The sequence below is a fragment of the Bombus vosnesenskii genome, unplaced genomic scaffold, assembly GCF_011952255.1.
Source record: "Bombus vosnesenskii isolate JDL3184/JDL3185 unplaced genomic scaffold, Bvos_JDL3184-5_v1.1 scf7180000013336, whole genome shotgun sequence".
Lineage (NCBI taxonomy): Eukaryota > Metazoa > Arthropoda > Insecta > Hymenoptera > Apidae > Bombus > Bombus vosnesenskii.
In genome coordinates, this window is record NW_022882974.1 from 649,753 (window position 1) to 672,371 (window position 22,619).

The window sequence follows — 22,619 nt, forward strand, 5'->3', positions numbered from 1 at the left end:
TAAATTAATCGTAGTGTATTAACTGTTCGCGTTTTAGTTGCGTTTTGTTAATAAGAAGGGAAAATAAAAAATTAAAAACTGTCGATCCGTTAAATGTGCTCGCTAGAACAATCGTACGAAACGAGAGGAATTTTCCAGTGTCTTTCTTGAAAGCGCACGATCGAAATGTTAAATCGCATTTGAAAATAGAAACGGCCATATAAATGAAAGGTAAACTGTTCGATTCGATCGAACCGTCATTCGATTCCCATGAGAAGATCGAAATTGCAAAATATGCTGCTGACTAATCCACCAGCACACAGAGTCTTAATTTTCCTTTGATTCGAAGAACATCATTAAGGATAAGCGGCGATTTCCCGACAGATTCTAAAGTCTCAAGGATAAAAAAACGGAAGTCGTAAAGGAAGGCCAAAGAGGATTTCTTCGAGGACTAAGCACAGCAGTGCAACAAATTTTCAAATAACTCTGTGCACCGTTCTAAAGATAAAGAACAATAAACGACAGAGAGAAAAAGTTTCTAACAATAACGCAAACTACCAGAAATACTCGTCCATACGTATGTTCCTAATTATTTCATCTTAATGATTAATTCTTTCTTCCTGATGGTTTAAACAGCATTAGCAAAACGTACAAAAATGTATCGCTTTTCTTTTCTCGTTTTCTCATTATCGTCTTAATTTGTGGGCAAATTCGAAGGACGAAATTCGAAGGATCGATATCGTGATATTTAAGGGATTTCCCTCGGAAAACATTTCTGTACCTGGAGAAAGGAAGAAGAAGCACGTTCGTTTACGCGGAATTACCGTTGCGAGCAGAACACTCGAACATCGAAGATCATCGAAGATATCCCATTAGGATAATTACTTATCGAAGACCAGCCGGCAGACGAGCAACGACGAGGGCCGTTAAAAGACGAGAGAGATAAAAGAATAGCTAGTGTATTTCAGACGATCATGGATTTCAACGCATCGACCAGCTACTACGTTTGCGATTTATCGTCGTTTCATTCCTATTACTCGCGGCTGCACGGCTGGATTTCTCTTTTCGTTTGTATTTTCGGTTCGATCGCCAACATTTTAAACATTCTTGTCCTGACTCGCCGGGAAATGCGATCACCAACCAATATAATTTTAACGGGATTGGCCGTGGCTGATCTGCTCGTCATGATCGATTACATTCCGTACGCGTTTCACCTCTATTTGTATCGGCGATCAAGAAGGGACACCTTCACCTACGGATGGACGATTTTTGTGCTGTTCCATTCGAATTTCGCACAGGTAACGGACAATTAACACGATTAAATTAATTAACATCGAGATTAACAGATTCCATTAAGAAGTTGCTTTTGCTTGCAAGTTCGATTATGTCGGGTAATCTTCGGTACGCGAATTGATGATGGGTAGACATAACTTTTCGAACGACAGAACGCGCGTCTGTTTCTCGAATTGTGTAGGAAAAACGCATTTGCCGAATTGTTGTATATATCGTAAAGTACAGCGATCCGCGTGCTCGAGATCTAATGATAAACCATGGAGTTAGGCTCGTGGTTAACCAGCGGAGGAAATTGGCTCCTCGCTTGGAACAGTATAGCTTTTCTATCTTGAAAAGAATGGCAGTTGGCTTGCTCGATTGTTGATTGTAGAAATAAGGTCCAGTCTGATTGAGGTTGCACGAAGAATTTACGAGGTTCGACGAATTTCCGTAACGTGCGAAAACGAGAAGTTATTATTTGTCGTCGACTGATGGTAACTGCCAAGTAGATTTCAGAAATTAGCGTGGCATTTGCTTCGTTTCCATTTGAAAAGAAATCGTTCATCGTTTTCTGCTCTTTGATGGATAAATTGGAGAGCAGCGTCTTGAAACGACGACGATTCAAATTAAACAATAACAAGAAACTAGTTAACTAACGAAAGCTAAAACTGCTTTCTTTTTAAGAATACGAATTTCCACTTCATGTTCCTGTTCCTTAGATAACTTTGCCTGGAAATTCTATGAATTGTCTGATGAGCCGATAGGCAAATTCGTCGCTGAAAATGTCGATGATTTGTTAGAAAATTTGAAAGCCTCAAAGTGAAGAATGATTGTGTCGAATAAAATACAGTGGAACCTGCAGTATCCGAACTAACGAGGAGGCATAACCGTTCGAATTCCGAGTAATGGAACTCGCGTCTTTTTTTCATTATTATTCTATATTTCAATATCAATAATATCAGGTTATCCCAGAAGTTTCTTTCGCTTTGTAAGGAAATAATCCATGACATTTTTTATTTTATATTATTTTGTTGAATTGTGTTTCATTCTATTCTATTTCTATCATTATGATCATACATGATTCAATAAAATAATATAAAACAAAGAATGTTGAATTTCCTTATAAAACGAAAAAGTGTAATGTTTTTTAAATTATTTATGAATCCTATATCCTTTTCGCTACTACATCAAATTTTGTTAATACATTGAACTACGTTGAATTACAGTATATTACTGTATATGGCTCAAACCAACGCTTCTAACGCCATAAACATTTGTTAGAAATATTAGGCCGAACATAAAGTTCCTTCCGTTTTTCTTAGCGAGATGGGTCTGAGTTTAGACAATGGTCCTTAACCACAATTCAATTGGTCGAGCCTAATATTGTCGATTAATCAACAGTCGAATGTGAAACGAATATTTTTGAAACGACTTGTTTCTTGTTGATCTGGCACAAATTCGAACATGGTTCACCAAGGAAACGCGAGATCAAATGCGTCAATCGGCACACGACAAAAATGATGATGCAACTTGGATAGGGTATTTTATCGCGTGTAGCATATTTTCACGATCTTGCACGCTCAGACTATCGCTTGTCTCGCTTGTTATAAAACTACCTCAACGACAAGAACTTATCATTCTTTGGAAAAACGAACTGGAACGTTTCTTTTCTTCGGAAGACTAAGCACTTGCACACCAATAGGATGACCAAGTTACCACACGGAAGGCGAAAAGTTATCGAAAGGAATGGTGCGTACATTGATTGAAAACGATGCACGTAAAGAAGAAAACGCGTTCATGGCCTGAAACTGAAAAACGGAACGAACTTTCCGTACAACTCAATAGAGAGGTTCCGCATCGTCACTTTCACTATAATCTTCTATTTTCCAACACAAGGACCTAAAACGTTGATAATAATTTTTATCTACATTCCAAAACTTTTACGTATAATATATATGTAGATACTGGCATTCCATTTTCTCTGATTTGTTACTTTTTATTATTTTTCATGTGCATTAAGGTTTTTCTACTTCTTCCTGAAACACCTGGTTTTGACGCCATTAATTACAGGTCTACCAACGTTGTAAATTTTTGTAGTTTTGGCAACACTTCCGTACGTTTTTATAACTATTCGAGTATCTTTCCCTTTCCTTTCGATACTCGATTTCTCGTTGATCCCACTATACACAATATATTACACGCGTATTAGTTTCGTATTAAGACAATAGGAAAGTAACAGGAAATTAGAGAAAATACGTGTAATATCAAAGAACGCGAGCAAGAAATATCGTTCCGTTAATAGAACGTTCGGATAGTGTAATATTCGAAATAATAGGTGTTCGGATGCTGCAGTTCCTACTGTAAGTTTCCACGAAACGTAACAATTTATTATTACGAAGGAAGGAAAAGGAAGGAAGAGGAAAGTTGCAAATTTTTCCGGTTGTCTGTGTATCACGTACATAGTTAAACAAAATTAGAACATTTGGTAGAAATTTAACTTACTTGAGGCTGACTTCAGAATACGTGGGTTCGAGGTAATTTTGTCATATGGAATTAAAATTTCATTTCGAAAATACGTGTTAAATAATGCAATGTGTTTATCGTACTAGTGACCTATAAAATCGTTTGGTATTTATGGCTCATCGCATTCTTTCTGAACCGTCGTTTCCTTGCTTTGTTTGATGAGAATCGACCTATATGTTTGAACACCAATCAATCCAATATACAATATATTGGATTTGCCTTCTTCTTTAATTAAAAACCAAATTGCAGTCCAACATTATTTATCTTTATTTTATTTCATGTTAATTTCATTTTCTTCAAATCAGACTCTGATATTAAAATTACTAGTATTGGTAATATATTAGTATCAAAATGCTAGTGTTGGTAATAAACTAGTAAAAACACTAGCATTAGCAGTAGACTAGTTTTAAAATACTTAGCCCAACTTTTCTAACCAAAGCAGTTACCACGTGCATTGGAACCAACCAATGTTCTGCAAAGTTTCACTGTGATTTAAACAGAGAGGAAAAAAGTAGAACTCGTGGAAGTTTGCTCGGTATTTATAGCGAATGTTACTGTCATAAACATTTTTCTCTTCGACGTAAATCAATCGAGGAAATAAGCATACGATTCGTAATTGGAAAATATCGATTTAACAAAAAGGAACAACAATGCAGATAAATTCACAGAGTTCCAATGTAATATCCACAGGTTTGTCACACCATTTCAATTTGTTTAACTTTGATACTGGCTGTGTGGAGATACGTGGCGGTAGCAAGGCCGCAACAAAACAGAGAGTGGTGTAGTTACAAGAGAACTATTTTTGCGATTTCGATCGCCTATATTTTCTGTCCTGTGCTTTGTATACCCGTGTATATCACGACAGAAGTAAGACAGCAAGTAGAAGTTTTGGATTCCAATGGAATGAGCATAAAGTCTCGAAATGAAAGTTTGATCGGTAAGTAGCACTTTATGCATGTCACTTACGAATTTGTATTATATTATTCGGCGAAACATCAACGACTAATTATCGTTAATATTTTCTCAACGCTGTTTAAATACGAACGCCTTTGGAAAGAAAAATTCAAATTAGATTTACACCTAATAAGATATTTTATATAGGATGGATCGTCTGATTAACATGATTTACAATCACGGATAAAGAGATAGCGCACTTATATTATCATTCGATTCTTAACAATATATTCGTGTGATTTCTTACGTTGAAGGAACGAAGTATGATTATTATCTTCTAAATTAATATCTTCGATATAGTATCACGGTTGATTTCTGCGATTTATCGCTTAATTTGTCGAAATAATTCGCGAGGAAGAGAAGACGAAACGATAAAATAGTCGAATATCTATTTAGAAATAAAAATGAAATACGAAATTGCAACTGTGATTTTTAATAATAATCTTTTCTGGTATTCGATTAACCTAGACGTTAAGAAAGCATTAAAGCAATTTCAGACCATTTGTTGTCTTTATACACGTTTTCTTCGGCGATTGTAAAGTCTAACAGGTGGGTTGAAAAGTTTCAAATACTTGGATGGGAATATGCTTATTTTAAAAGATATTTCGACTCTAATCTTGTAACACTTATGGTATAAAAAAGAAGGAAAGATGGCGCAATGCTTTCCTTATCGTTCATACGCTCGATTGGACGAAATTACTATTAAACTAAGCTAGTTTTCAGATACAAGTACCTTGATGCCTTTTTCGTAGAGGATTGAAAATTGCATCAAACGGTGTACCGAAAAAATATATAGTTCCATTTAAAGAAACACTTAGACAAATCTGGTGATCATCCTAAAATGTTCCCCTTCAAGCAGAACAAGTTTTACGTGAGGAAACTTTTCAAATAAGGTGTTATTTAGGAGATGTTTGCGTGGGTCGGTTAAAATGAGACACCTTGTGTGCTATAGATATTTAGAGACAATAAATGTTTTAAAAAAGCTATATAAACGCAATCTGCTGCTCTTTACAAAAAACAAAATCAAGAAAGCATTATAGGAGTAAACGAGAAATAAATTTGAAAATTACATACTAATATAGTTTACGTATCATCGTCTCCATAATTTTGGTTACTAAATTGTCATCTTCGTGTATACAAAGAGATGGTAGCAAAGATGCATCGTCACACAAATGTATAAAATAGCATCATGAACTGAATGAGCAGCGACAATTACGAAACGATTATTGTTGCATTTGTTTGAAATTAAATTTATTACACTAAATGTCTTGATCTAATATACAACAGCGCAAAGTTGAAAGCAGGTGATTTTAATAGCGTAGTGACAAGATCGTTGAAGCATATTTTCCACGCGAAAATATACTCTCGTATTAGCTCCTCAGATTTGTAAATATTTTTATAAATAATTGTTGAGAATGATTTAGGTAAATTGTTTGTAAAGGCAAAATGTTTACAAAGACAACGCTGTTTTGTACATGGTAATGGATTGAAATAGCGACTCAAGGAAAGATAATCTAGCGTCTGAAATAATTCTTTGCTAACGACTACAGTAATTAGAAACAATGGAGGTTTTGTTAAAAGCTGCATTATTACGAATCACAGTTACATTTTAATCTCCATTTTCGTTCCTAAGTAGACGTCTTAATGTTTTTATAGATCTACGAATTGTTTCAATAAGTCGAGACACAAATTACAGAAACCAAATTTGTAACTGTACACAGTATGCATATTACATTATTACATGAAAAGATGAAATTTATGCGTTCCATTGAAATCACCGACAGGAATTTCACCGACAGCTATTCACCGACACCAGATTTCGCCGACGACAGCTTTAACTGACTGGCAGTATTAGCACAGGGAAATGAAAGAGGATTTTTACTTATTCACGTAGATTTATTACTGCGGATAATTGATGGCCGGCTGCCTTACGGTGGCCAGATTAAAAAGACTAGACCAAAGACAAACCTAAAGCAGACCATGAAATTCATATTGATTTGTGTTAAAATTACACTCAAACTTACCATAAATTAATTGAAATCAAACCAAAATATTTAATTGCTAGCCAGCTTATCCGTGGTATTAGGTTTAGGTCAACTTTTTTAATCCTATCAATTATCTGCAGCATTAAACCTACACAAGTAACAATCCTCTCCTACTTTTCTGTGTTAATTCTGCCAATCAGTTAAAGCTGTTACCCTTCAAAGTTGTTGCTAGTCAAAGTTGTTGTTGGCCAAAACTACTGTCGGTGAAATGTGGTGTCGGTCAAGTTTCTTATCGATCAAGTCTACTATTGGTCAAGTCTAGTGTCACTCAAATCTGCTGTTTGTCAAGTTTGCTACTTGTCACGTCTGGTGTCAATCAAATCTGGTGTTGGTCAAGTCTACTATCGGTCAATTTTGATGCCAATCAAATCTAGTATCGATCAATCTAATGTTGGTCAAGTCTGCTATTTGTCAATTCTGATGTCAATCAAGTTTGGTATCGGTCAATTCTAATGTCAATCAAGTCTGATACCGGTCAGTTCTGATATCAATCCAGTATAATGATCAAGTTTGCTGTCAAGTCTACTATTTGTCAAGTCTGATGTCAGTTAAGTCTAGTATCGGTCAAGTCTGATGTGGATCAAGTCTGGTGTCGGTCAAGTCCGTTATTTGTCAATTCTGATGTCAATCAAGTTCGGTATCGTTCAATTCTAATGTCAATCAAGTATGATACCGGTCAGTTCTGATATCAATCCAGTATGATGATCAAGTTTGGTGTCAAGTCTACTATTTGTCAAGTCTGATGTCAGTTAAGTCTAGTATCGGTCAAGTCTGATGTGGATCAAGTCTGGTGTCGGTCAAGTCTGTTATTTGTCAAGTTTGGTGTCAATCGAGTCTGGTGTCGGTCAAGTTTCTTATTGGTCAAGTCTATTATCGGTCAATCCTGATTTTAATCAGGTGTGATATCAGTCAATTCTGATGTCAATCAAATTTGGTATCGCTCAATTCTAATGTGAATCAAGTCTGGTACCGGTCAGTTCTGATATCAATCCAGTATGATGATCAAGTTTGCTGTCAAGTCTACTATTTGTCAAGTCTGATGTCAGTGAAGTCTAGTATCGGTCAAGCCTGATGTGGATCAAGTTTAGTATCGGTCAATTCTAATGTAAATCAAGTCTGATACCGGTCAGTTCTGATATCAATCCAGTATGATGTCAATCAAGCATGATGTGAATCAAGTCTGGTGTGAGTCATGCATGATGTCGGTCAAGTTTGGCGTAGGTCAAGTCTGGCGTCGATGAATAGTTGTCGGTGAAATCTATATCGGGTATTTCAACGATACCCGAAATTTATACAGTAGAACCTCAATTATCCGAAATAGGGGATATAGGTGTTCGTATAAGGAACAGTTACTTTCCTGATGTTCATCGTCATATATCATATGTATTTTGAAAAGGAACATAAACATTAATAACAAAATAGTAAATAAAAAAAAATATTAATAGTAATATAAATGATCGAATTTCTTTATCAGATTTTGGTAAAGTTATATTTCTTTTCTCTCACTTGCCATCTTAGCTCTATTTCTAAAGCCTCAAATACTTGAAAACGTTGAGGAATATCGTCATTACCATTCTATTCATGTTTCAATACATTACTCGAAGCGCACATTACGTCAGTATCACGGTCAATTGAAGACGATTCATCACATTGAAAGCATTCTATTATGTCGGCGTCGTCACATTTACCGAACCCTGGTATTGTATTCGATATAGAGTTTCTTCTACGTCTGTTATAATATAATCTTTCACTTTTTCCTGTGTGGTGTCCTCAGTGTAGCTAATTTACTTCGTGCTCCTCTTAGTATCACACATTTCATGCCTAAGCGAGCCTATGCCACTATATAATAGCAGTCCTTTAAATTGCTCGATCGTTAACAAAAATTCTCGCAGAGAAACATGTTCCAATAATGGATCGTTCGGATAGTAGAAAATTCGGATAACAGGCGTTCAGATAATCGAGGTTCTACTATATATCATTCGATATTATCTTTTTATCCAGAAGTGTATTCCTTGCAAGGTTAACTGTGTTAATAAATGATACAGAAAAAGTTGAATAATCTCATGATGTCAATTCCCATAGAACCTAATTATTTTTTTTTTTTTGAAGATGTGGCTGTAAATCAACAAAGTAGAAATGTATTTTTCTTTCCAATCAGACTATTATACCGTAACTATTATGTATATAGTCTTTTAATGCCTAAATCTTCTGAATTTTCATCAATATCAAAAAATCCATAATTCACGTTACATTTTAATATTCTTATTAAAAATATATTACTCCAGAAAGTGGCCAAGAGATATTTGTTCCATTTCACCGACGATCATAAAAGTAGTATCACGAACGCCTTATTTGTATTCATACCAGTTACTTAATCAGTACGTTGCGTTTGAAGAAACATACTACAGAAACAACAGATAGCATGAAAGCATTTTATTCTTCAAACGTCTTTATTTTTTCTTTTCTTACTACTCTTGTTAGTAATGTTATTAATCTTATGAAAGAGATTTTTACATTAGTATAAATTAATAACGTTAATGATGTTTATATATGCTACAATTGAAAGCTTTTTAACGTTTATGAGCAATTTCTACTATTAAAGTTTGATCTCAACACCTCTTTTTCGCTTAGTGGGAAAATATCGTGTAACCAATTATGCGAAGTGTCTTATATGAAACTTTATTGTCCTGTCTCATGGCAAAGAGATTCCAAAACATTTTCATAATTTTTCCAATTAATAACATCGTAAAAGACTCTTAACTGAAGATAAGAATACAACGAGGATTTGTAGTAAATAAAAATATAAATTAACATACTGCAAATGAAGTACTGTACACTTAAAGGACAGTAAGTTGTACAGCTAAACAAAACGTTCCGAGATTCCCTTATTATTTCTGTATTATCAGAATTCTAAGACGTTTAATGTTTGACGTTCTAATTTGTCTTAGATGACTTTTTATTTTCTCGGTAATTAAATAATTTTGCCATATTACGTACATTATTTTTAGACTACCAGGTATACATAAATTCCTCGGTTTTTTGCTGTTTACTTTACACGTCAAATCTGAGACCTTCTCCATATGCTTGTCGTACAGTGGCCACCACATTTTAATCGGCCAGTAGCGTTCAAATTTTGTTAAATCTTTTCGTATAAGCAAAGTCTCTCCGAGAGAGGAAGCAAGCTTGAAAAAGAAAATAATAGCTCGCCAAGGAGGAAATTGAACTTCAATGAATAAGTCGCTGAGTGCACCGTTTGCAAGAAATCATTCCACCAAGATTGAACGCAGTGCGTCAGATTTATAGGTTATGTTCACATAGAGCGAAAAGACCAAGAAAGTGTCGATCGTTTTACTTGCGATATTCGTAGACGCGCTTAAAAATAAATTCTATTCTGTTTAAATGCTTTTTACCAATTTACACGTTGGCAGTTAATACTTAGATCTTAAAATCTACTAACTACAATAATTTTTCGTTCGCTGCAAATTACAAGCTTCTTGATCTTTTTCATTTATGATTAATCTTTACGATAAAATTTGAAGGAAACCATATTTGTCTCCCTTTATCGAACACCGTTCGCACCGTAAATTGCTTTCGTTCAAATTTGACTCTTGTCAAGACTAGCTACAGTATAGTACAGTATAGTGATTACAGCACAGAAACTTAGCCCGCCACTGTACGTCTTTGCCCATCACATTTAAACGTTTATATATTTTACTTATACGTTCGAAACGAGCGTTATAAATGGCAGTATAAGATCTATTTAAAGTTGCTTGAATCGATGCTACGTATCTGTACAAAAGGAAAGGGGCTATTATTTCCTCGTTCGAAGTAGCTAGCAGCGAATTTGCATCTGCACGAAGAGAGCTGTCGAGCTTCGAAAGATCAAAGATTTTACTATCATTGATAACAAATTCTCGCGTATGTAAATAATTCGTTGTACGTTACGTATTTACTCGAGACACTTCGCATGTTGAACGTTTTCTACTATTACGATATTGCATATCGAATATGGTAACTAATACGGCGATGTAAAACGATCGCTTTCGTGCTTAGCGATAAGCTAATAGCTAAAGGTGCCCGAAAACAATTTAGAAAGTCAGGAAGCAAAGATAAAAAAAAGATAGAATGTAATAAAAATTTAGTTTAACGAACTTGTTGAATATTCATTATGTTTCTTTACTATCACGAAAATTAAAACTAAAAAAAAAAAAAAAAGATTGGATGCATATTTAAATAAAATTGTTAATATACAGAAGGTAAGGTTATTCATCAATAACTATTAAAATTAGTCCTGCTGTATTCTTCGAGTCGTTTTCGTTTCGATAGTGTTCTTCTAATTCATTAACAAATTTCTTACGTTGGTAAAAGTGCAATTTTTCATTTCAATTCCTTGCCAAAAATTTTGTTAAAGACGCGTTCGTAAAACTATCGCGTGCAAAGTTAATAATATTAATTTTAATAATATTTATTTACAATAATGTTTATTAGTAATAATATTTTTACATAGATTTTTGTTTTTTTATTCAACTCTGTTGTTTTCTTCCCTTGTTTCTTCAGTAAAGTGAGCCGAGGTCGAAAATGGCTATTTGGCTTTGGAATGCAACTTACAAAAATGATTAATACTCCAAACATTTATTGCATATCCGGAACACTGTTAAATTCGGAAAAATGTTTTGCTTTGTCAGAAGTAAGATATGAACATTCAATCGAATGAAAAGTAGGAATAAAAGTGACGCAATTGCAATTTTGAAAAATGATAATATTTATTCAGTTGAATTACGGTAAATGGGAATGAAATATTTGTATTTTCAAATAAATAATCGAATACACGAAGATCGAATTCAATCAAAAGTAAAAAGAGAAACGACACGATTATAAATTTAAAAAATCGTAATATTTGCTCAGCTAAATTACAATAAATGCGAATGAAACATTTATGCTTACGAATAAATAAATAAATATACGAAAATTCAATCCAATCAAAAGTAGAAACACAAGCAACACAGTTGTAATTTCAAATACTCGCAGTACGTTTTATTTGGCAGAATTACAACGCATGAAAATATATAATATTTATGTTTATAAGCAAACTAATTAATAAAAAGCCAAAAGCGATAAGTGAAATTATTTAAAAATTATTCCGAATCAATTAAAAATCAATTAAACGAATTACGAGTCAATGAGAATTATCAAAAACTTTTTTGATGGCACGCAGTTTAAACTATTCGTTCCTTAAATCACTCGGAAATTTAATTTATCGCTACTATGTCAGAGAAATGAATCGAACATAACAGATTTTCTTTACCGATATATACGATTTGTTTATTATGGATTTCTACGGTTTACTGAAATGCTGAAACTTGCAAACTCAGTCAGATTTTATCAATGAAATACGATCTCAAATTTCTCTCAGGGACAAGTAGTCTGTAATTAAGGGATAAACCACATTGTGGCTAGGATCGATCGTAGCGTTACATTCGGCTCTGACCAAAGATGCTGCGATCGTCTCCGATCACAGTTTTGAACTTAAACTAGAAATTGAGAAAGAAAAGAAATAGAAAACAGCACATACGCCCGGTATATTACCTAGAATTTTAAAAGGCTGAGGAAATAGAACTTTACGACGTCGATAAGTTAGTTTGTTTGCTGCGTATCTAAACTATTAGAATACTAATATGGCTGCGTGGCATTGACAGTGGCGCAGCTAAAAATATTTCAATCTTGCTTCTATTGAATAGAAAATCTACACCGTGGTTCTATTTTTACTATGCAAAACGGTATATTTATAATTCCATCAGTTTCGCGTCAGACGAAGGAATTACCACTTATACCGCTATCAATCTTAACCTCTGTCTTGCTTTAAGTCAGTCTTATGATGTTGTGGAAATGAATCACGAAGACTTCTTTGTAAATTTAAAAAGAAATCTCTCCTCTAAAGTTTACATTTCTTCAGTCGCGCCACTATCGACACCACGCGACGATATGTGTATTATAATCGTAACTATTTATTACGTCATGTATTAGTGGCTAAGACATGTATTAAAATAGTCAACTTCTTGCTTTTGTTCCTTCTTATCAGATTGCAAATCTTTATGCAGATTTATATCTTTGCCAGCTGTCCGCCGCAGCTTCGCTAGCGCAGTATTTGTTTCTCTAGTGATTTATGTTTATCAACCTCTGTGTGAACACGCTCGAGCACGTGATGGTTTATTTTTAATAAGCTGAGTTTGTTCGTCGACTGGCGAATTTAAAGCTTTAGCCGATATGGAGATACGGTTATCATTGGAGAAAAAAACGTACCCGTTTTTCACTCCTACGTGAGCTATGAGATATATCCAGGATGAACAATATATTATATATGTCTAGGACAGAGTCCTGCAGTACCGACTGCTATGTAATATCGACTAAAATTATTTCTGACATTTTTCACAAGATATTAGCACTTTATTTGAACGTACAGATGGATATAACAATTCTGTGTAACATGTTTCGTAGCTCTAACGCTTATTTCATCGTTTTCGCTATTCTGACACGTTACCTGTATAAATTGAAATTCCCAATGTTAGAAGTTATTTTCTAAAACTGATATTTTATTGTCCAGGTAAGTAAATGGTCTTTTTCCGCTGTGTATACCATATGTAGTCTAACAGAGTGTAATTACGAGCCATAAAATAGCTCTGCAATCTTATTTGTATATTATATATTAGGTTGTCCCAAAAGTGTCTTTCGCTATCTGCACGCAGCTGCTTTATCTGATAATATTTATTCAAACGTGAAACTTAATGTGCCAAATGTTGTCGTCTTTATCTTCAGTCGTCCTTTGGCTATCGTTTTGCATTCAAACAAAAAATGTTAGTATTTTATTTCTTTATAAAACGAAGGAGGCTTTTGGGCTAACCTAATACGTTACAATTAAAAACATTTTCACGTGTTTGTAGCCAAATACCAAACGTTTAACTGTCGTCCATTACCGGCCGATCAGATGTCGCCCAGTACGGACCACATTCTTTTTATCTGGAAGTTCAATCTGTTGACAAGTGGAATTAAATTAGAAGATGTTCGTTTTTTCTTTCTTGTACCGTTACATGCAGAAAATGTCTAAAATTCCAAAAAAGAAAAAAGAAAAATGGCTAGAGCGGAGTGTGCATGCGGCTTTGAAGCTAATCGTCGGAAATAAAATGACCCAGGGCAGGCTACTGAGGCTTTCAGTATTCCAAAAATGACGAACGCTATGACTGGTCACATGTCTAGTGCACACATCAAAAGAATATTAATTATTTTCCTTGTGATATACAATGTGTCCGGTTTATCTTGAATCAGACAAATATTTTGAGAAACATAAATGACACAAAAAATTGCGCAATATCGACAAGAATGTGCTATGTTCTTGAGTACTTGACCTTGTGGTGATCTCGAATCATCCTGCGAAGGCCAGGTTAAAATTTTTTATTTCATATTTTTCATATTATTTATTTTTTATTTCATTTTTTATTACATATGCTTACGTTAGACGTTCAGATATTCTCAAAACACCACAAACTCGTGTCTTTTGCATCATTCGCTACCGAGATATGAACTTTAAAATTCGATCTATTCGCCGGTACTAGCGCTACTCAATGTACATTACAGGGATACGTAAAGGCGCTTTTCATAACGCTGCTACTGAAATTGCGTTGCCGAAACGCAAGGTCGCAGTTTTCTAATTTTTTCAAAACAACCAGTCAGTTTCGAGCAATCGTTTTTAGGTTAGGCGATTCCTCGTATTGCTCCGCCGAATTTGTTTTTTAAGTTGACAGCGGATAGTGCAAAAGATACGACTTCGTAGTGTTTTGAAAACGTTCGAATGTCAGCTACAAGAATATGTTGTAATACCAGACGGAGGTGTTAACCTAAAAACTGTAATATGTTTTTCACAGGAGGTCATCGCAAGGTCAAATACACAAGAATACAGTACGTGCTCCCCCATGCTATGGATTTTCTGTCCGAAACATTTTTTCATACAATTCATGTTTTTCCAGATATTTATGCGTTTCGAGATAAGCCAGACACACTATATGTAAGAATACAATTTGAATAAAAACGTATATTCTAACCTCTAAATCTCATTTTTTTAACGTTATTAATCATTCAGGCTGGAACATCTACTAATCGAATAATCGGTCGGTACTGGACGACAATTTTTCGTTTCCTACAAATTACAACATTTTCATTTGTGCAAAATTTCAATTATTATCATTGAATTTCACAAAATTAATTTCTTTTCTTTCACCAAGCTCTATTTATACTGTAAAATCATTTTTGAAATTTTTTCTTTACTCACTCTAGCCTAAGACGTAACAAATGACTTAGGTACTACACGACTCTGCCCTAGCTGACTGATTTTCATTGTTATTGAAAAAAAATTATCAGTGAAACATACTTACGCGTAAACGTAATTCTGTACAAACGTCATCCAAAGGGGCAGGCGTGTTCGTTGAACATGCTTCTATCCTGTTATGACATACTGAATATCCTTCTGGAACAAATTGTAAACACTCTGGGATACTGACAAAAAAAGATACACATACACGGTGAACAATTTACAATTGTCAATTATGTTTAAACAGAATAAAAAATCAACAGTCTTTTCAATACAAGTCATTTAATAATACTTGAGAATTATGTATGGAACACAACATCAGAAAAATATCCGCTTCCAGACGCTGTACGAAGTCGATCAATTACAACAAATACGATCAATCGTATTTTCATATCGTATTACATATCACGTTTCGAAAGCTATGTCGGCTATCTTTTCTCGAAAAGCGTCTGTTAGCGGCTCCATTGTATTTGGTCTATTGGCAAACACTTTATTTCTAAAGAAATCTCATAAGAAGATGTCTAGTGCAGTTAAATCGGATGATATTGTCAAGGTTCATGGTTATCGACTTCACTTCGATAAAGAATTACTTCGACAAAGTGTTCAAACAATTTTCTTTTTTTCAATTCATATTCATAGAACAATCGCTGAAAGATATCGCATCGTTCCAGAATGGCGGGACTTTTAAATGACTCAGTTACGCGTATATTGTCCACCCTGTATGTATTTCGAAAAACGCTGAAAGACGTGTTTGTTTATTTTTAACGTGATACGTCGAAATTCGTGTTCCCAACTGAAACCACGCGTGAAATATGGATATCACATTAAAAAAAGAAATGTCATCTCCTTTTAGCCTTTTAGGGTTCGTATTTCCAAAAATACTATGCCTACGTCATAAAAGGAATATACTGTTCAAGTTTCACGTTTCTAAATACAGGAGTTTAGCGTGGGCGTTAATGAGCGTGTCAGTCACTTTTTCCTTTTGCGTACGAGATTATAGATAAACAAAACTGACGAAGCAGAATTTAAACAGAAATTTGGTTTTCCTATCAAAAACTGTAACTCTACCTATCTCGGCTGCTCCATGTAGTTTTGTATATTATACGCATTCTGTATAGTTTTGTGTCTTCGTATTTCGCATAAATGCATAAAAATCCGCAGCCTACTAATGAGGGACGAAAATGTGAGATATTTTAAAATTTATCGTAGCCATTAAAATGTATATCATAATCACTTTCAACATTTAAATCGATATATATACTGCTGCATTTACTTGGTTCGATCAACGAAAAATGTTTTTATATTTCTCAATAGGAAATACAACAAACACTACCCTTTACTTTGTTCGACTGACGGAAATGGCAGAAAATCATGACATTTTGAAGGAACTAAATTTCTGGATTTATAGCGTGGTAATAAAACTTCTGCCTTGCCTCGTCCTAACGATCGTCAGCTTAAAGCTTCTGCAAGTTCTATTGGAAGCAAAGCGAAGGAGACGAAAGTTAACCAATATTCAAGAACAACAGCTGGAAAAAAAGAAAAGTTGCCGAAGAGGGGACAAAGAGCGACAAACAGATAGAACTACAATGATGTTGCTAGCAGTCTTGCTGCTCTTTCTACTCACAGAATTGCCACAGGGAATACTCGGACTTTTCAGCGTGCTTCTCGGTCCAGGATTCTTCTCCACTTGCTACTTGATGTTAGGTCAGTATGCCAAAACTCATGGAATATTTATTTTCTATCGTTCTAAATAAAAGATCAACAGAAAGTCTGACTGGAAGTTGAATCCTCTGACTGTACAATCGTGGATAAACATTTTGGAATTTAACTCTATTGGCTTTATTTTCTAGCTTCACTATAAAATTTAGCTTTATTTTTTAGTCAAATTTGCAGAGAATTTTACATTTATTTATTTTGACGATTTTTACATGTCACAGCGACAAAGCCTTCTATTGCCAGAATGAGAAACAATTTAGCCAGGAAAGTACTTTCGTATTGGATGTTAAAATATTCGATAAAGAGGATGTAATTTCCATATTGTAACGATGGTAATTTCTCATTAAATTAATTGTTTATCTTTAGTAGCTGTGTAAGTATATATGAACGCAGATATTGATTGCACATCTGGCAAACTAGATATCCAATATAACTTTAGTAACTATCAATTTCTCAACGACCAGTATGCTCTATTTTACCTGCAATTTTACAGTCTAATTACAAATTCAGATACGATTAATTATAAAATTTCATATGTAACATTATATAGCAAATTCCAAAGTAATTGGATTTATGTTTTACCAGTTCAAGTTAAAAACCCAAGTACGCGAATATTTTCTTATACAGGGTGTCTGGTGAGTGACAGGCGTCGATTCTATGTGAAAAAATAGATTGGAAAGAAAGAATAAAATTTTATCGTTTAAGTTCGTATGGGTAAACGTTCTTACCGATAGTTGGCAATTCCAGATGATCTGAATGACGAGAACACAGAATAAAAGAAAGTGCTTAATCGTCAGCAATTTTATTTATTTTATTCATTCAAAAACTGATGAAGATGATGTGCATGCTTTTGCACACGTAATTGTGCTCTTTTAATTAAATTTCTATGGACTGGTGATCCGATGATCTTCGTCATTGCCTCCAAGAACAAACACTCTTCGCTGAATTGAGACTTGTCTGAGTGCACGTGTATCGAAAGGATGTTCAAACTTGATTTTCTAAAAAAAGCGGAATCATCAGTTGTACTACCACTTACCAGACATCCTGTATAATCTTGAAAATTTGTTCTTCGTGATAAGTTAAATCTTCCTCGTCACTGTGTAACGACTATACGAATGGAAATATTCAGAATTTTGAATGGCACGTATATACAGGGTACGTAAAAACTGCAAATTTGGCAACGTCGCGATAGAGTTGTTTATATCTAAATCTTATCAAAGAAAAATGAGAAAACACATAATAACAATCAGAATACCATAGAATGTTAGTTAGATGAAATTGTTTTTGAAAATTCCTTCGTTTGCGTCGCTGCAAGCCCTGAGACGTTCCATTGATCTATAGAGGCACGCACCGTACTTTGATCAATTTGCTTCCATGTCTTCATCAAATGACGCTTTAGCGACTCCACCGATTTGTACGGATTAAAGCAAACCACCGCCTCGAGAATCCCTCGAATGGTACACTCCAGGGAATTCATGTCTGGCGAGTAGATAGATTATAAATTATCTTTGATTTGTTGAAAAAAGTTCCTAGTTTATTATTAAAATGTCAGAAAAAGTTCATTGATAGGTATTTTATAATAGAACAATTCTTGTTGACATTGTAGTCTTTTATTGCCACTAGGATGAGGTCTAATAACATTTTCACTTAACACTTTACCGACCGATAGCCGATTAATCGGTTTTTTGTCGCCAACGCTTACCGACTGATAGTCTATAAATTGGCTTTTTGTCGCCGATGCTTACCGACTGATAGCCTATTAATTAACTTTTTGTCGCTGACAATCTTTCTCATTACTTGTGCAATAATTTGTTATTTAGTACTAAGATACTTTACTCAGTTGCGTCAGTTGCGTTGCGTTGTAAGCTCCCACAGTTTTATACCAATTTGAAAAACATGCCGTTCGCGATGGATAAAAAGAAAGGTATTGGAGAGTCTAAACTGAAACAGAGCCAGCGACAGGGAGAATCTGCACCTGAGTTGCCGGTCGGACGTGCGTATGCTGTTGAACCGCTAACGGTCAGTAAAGTGATTATGCCCATAGTTAATCTGCACCATACTGCCACCGTAAGTCTACCAACCAGGATGGCTGACAAACATGGAAAGTGTTAAAGAAACATTAAAATATCTTAATTGCTTTCACATTAAGTAAACTATAGTCATTTAATTATAAGATAGTTAACCAGTTATAACCGCGTTCGATGGGTGTATACATCAAAACAAAACTTTATTTCAGTGCGGATGATGTATATACTCGTCGTGTAAAATAAAAGATTACCTTTTACTATACAAACTCGAAATTTTAGTAAAAGGTAATATAAATGATATTTAGTTTTATGTTTCCTTTATACTTCCAGTAAAACTATTATGTATTTTATAAAAAAAATTTAATTTCTTTATTATTTTCTTTGGTATATCGGTTATGTTTCGTATAGTGTGTGGATTTTTATAAATTCAGTTGATTATTTTCCCCAATGCATCCCCATTTGTGTATTTTCCTACGTATATCGGCTATTCCCAGAATCGTTTTGAGTGATTTATTTTATTATTTCTTGGCAGTTTCTAAGTTTTTAATAAAAATACCTTTTTCAACAATGAATTGCTAATTTTTTATCGAATAAAAATGTAATCCTTCATCGTTTTGTTTTATTTACTTTGTGAAATTTATAATAGCAGCATTTGCCCTGCGCTGGTTTTTATTTCCAATAAAATTTCATTTTAACTACGCACCTCATAAGAGATTTTTGAAACTAAACTCCGCAGTTAACAGGTTAATTTGAATGTACAACAGTGAAACCAATGCATAAATTGGAGAAGTGCAAAAAAGTATAGTCAGTACAAAAAAGTATATGCTTTATCGACTATAATAACAAATAATATTTTGCGCACATAATTTATTCAGGATAAAAAACTGAAATACCTACCTACCAGGTTCTATTACTACAAAGTACATGGAAATACAAGGAATAATAGATGCACAACATTTTTTGTTGTATTATTATTTTTTGAATTGTGTATGATCTTGTTCCATTACTACAAAATATATAATTCAATAAAATAACGTAAAACAAAAAATGTTGCGCATCTATTATTTCCTTATAAAATCATTTTGAGGTTAGAAACAATCCATTTTGTAATAATACAACTAAATGGATCATGCATAATTCAACAAAATAATATAAAACAAAAAATGTCGTGCACCTATTATGTCATATTATTTTAAAAAAATGCTTTCAGACGACGTCAAAAAGAATTATAAAGAAAATATAATTAATTAAATTATGCAATAATTAATTTTATATATTTTTATGCGATTATCTGTAGTAATATTTGAATACGTGTTCAAAGAGATAAACATAGTGAAATGAATCCTGGAAGTTGTATTTTACTTCAAAAGCGTATATATAATTAATACTATAATTTAATATCTGTAGGTATAATTGAAAGAAATACGATCCTTTAAAATGTTGGATGTATTTGATACGCCTTATGATAGTATTATTATGAAATTCTAGATACTTTATTGTATTATCTACGATTCTAATTAATAAATGTTTTGAGAGCACACTTTATATCGTATTATATAAAGAAAGTAATTTAAAACGACCTTCAGAAGAATTATAAAAAAGACATAATCGAATGAATTATGCAATAATTTTCAATCCGCAAAAGCTATTAGAAAATTATTTATACATATATATATGTATATATATATACATATTTAATACATATTTAAAATAGAATATCTTTTGTAACGTTGGAACAAAGCTGGATTTGAGCTGCTTTGAGAAGTTGGTAATTTAGAAGAATTAGCTTACTAGATGGCACGCAAAAAAAATTTTGAGAAATTGCGATTGGTTGGAGTGACGATAAAAATGGCGAAGATGACATTTCACAACATTTGGATCCGAACCTGTAGAATGAAAATTTAAAAAGTACGTTTCGCAGATTTATGTCTGTTATACATATACAGTTTATTACCGTAATAAATGTAAAGACTTTTCGATGAAATTTTCAAGATACATATGACTTAGATAAATCCATAAAATGTCCTTTTCAAGCTTTCGTTTCAGGATCAGATAGAAAGGTGTTGTAAAAAGTGACTTTTACTGTGCCCTTCGCCGCTTTGACCAATCGCAATTTTGTTGAAAAATGTTTTACTGACTTCGAAAAAAACTTAAGTCGTTTGATGAAATCTTAAACAAAGTTATTCCGTTCTAGAGAGTGTGCGAATACTTTTTACTTTTTACACCCAGTATAGATACATGAGAAGTTATTTTTATGAAAGTACTATACTATGTATAGATTAAAAATTATTTCTATAAGGAAGATTTATTTTCACCAACGAATGATTAAAATACGAAATGATTAAAATACGAAAATCATTTTAATTACTTGCATGGTAAGAAGAATTTAAGTTTTACACTAACAAATTAAACATATGTTATTCTGCTTAAATTAGTACAAAATTTATTTCTATGAATTGGACTAATTATTAGGTTGCCTCAAAAGTTTCCTTCGTTTTATAGGGAAACAATGAATGTACAACATTTTTTGTTGTATATTGTTTTATTGAATTATATTGTATAATTTTATTGTTCCAACAGAACAAAATGGATCATACCTAAAATAAAATCATACATTCAATAAAATAATATGAAACAAAAAATGTTGTGCATCTATTATATCCTTATAAAACAAAAGAAACATTTGGACAATTTAATATTATTATTTATTATTCACCGAATGAAGACCATTCACAATATTGAATATAATATTATCAAATTATAATATTCAGAGAATAAATTTGCGATATTCATTACCCTACGTTTGTTTAATACTTTCTTAGTAATTAACTTCGTAATTAACTCGGATATTTTCTTGACGATTACCTGGAATTTCTTAGTAATTAATTTTCTTATCAACATTATGTCTGATAGAATAGCAAAATAACATATAGTCGAAGAGAAAAAAAGAACTTTTTACACAAAAATTGATTTTCTACCTCTATGAAAGAGAGTTATCGTCACTTTGACACAAAGGAGTATAGACCATTGATCAGCACTAACAGCGCCATACAGTTAGGAAAAATTTAAAAGCGCGTGAAATATTCACTAGATAACCTTCAACAGAAAAACAAATGAAAGTGAAACATTTTGGCAGCTTTATTAAGGGATTCACGATTATCAATATTCACGATTATCACAATTTATTTACAATATAAATAAATTTTCATTAATAATAACGTTCCATTAAAATTAATAAAATACTGACACATCGTATAAAAAACGTGAAAAATATTTTTTGTAATATAAGACATATAATATATATATATATATAAGTATTTACTAATATTGTAAGAAATATTAACAGAAGAATTTGTCAATTTTCAGGTGATGTTATAGATATGTTAACGCTTGTAAACTCAGCTATCAACTTCATACTATATTGCACGATGAGTAGACAATTCAGGAAAACGTTTAACGAACTTTTCTGCAAAAACTGTAAAATCCCCAGAAGCACTGCAAAACAGATTTGTATAGAAAATAATGGAAATACAGGCACAAACCACACAGTGACGCAAGTAACACAAGTATAGTTAAGAAGGAGGTGGTGGACTCCACCTGCTGCGATGCTTTCGTCTACCAAACGAACATCTGATGATTGTGATTTTCAAATAAGTAAAATAATTTAACAATAAAATTAGTGTTTACTCGTTCTTTTATGTTTCGCCAATATGGCCACAAACAAATATAAATAGACACTAACGT

General features: G+C 33.3%; 1 protein-coding gene across 1 annotated transcript; it reads left to right on the forward strand.

The window, feature by feature from the left end:
• The first annotated feature begins 747 nt into the window (after nt 1–747).
• LOC117235975 (sex peptide receptor-like) lies at nt 748–22,619 on the forward strand. The gene is made up of 4 exons (XM_033498514.1): nt 748–1,277; nt 4,465–4,711; nt 16,447–16,836; nt 22,242–22,619. Exons 1-4 carry the CDS (start codon nt 954–956, stop codon nt 22,445–22,447), a joined length of 1,167 nt encoding a protein of 388 aa, XP_033354405.1. The 5' UTR covers nt 748–953; the 3' UTR covers nt 22,448–22,619.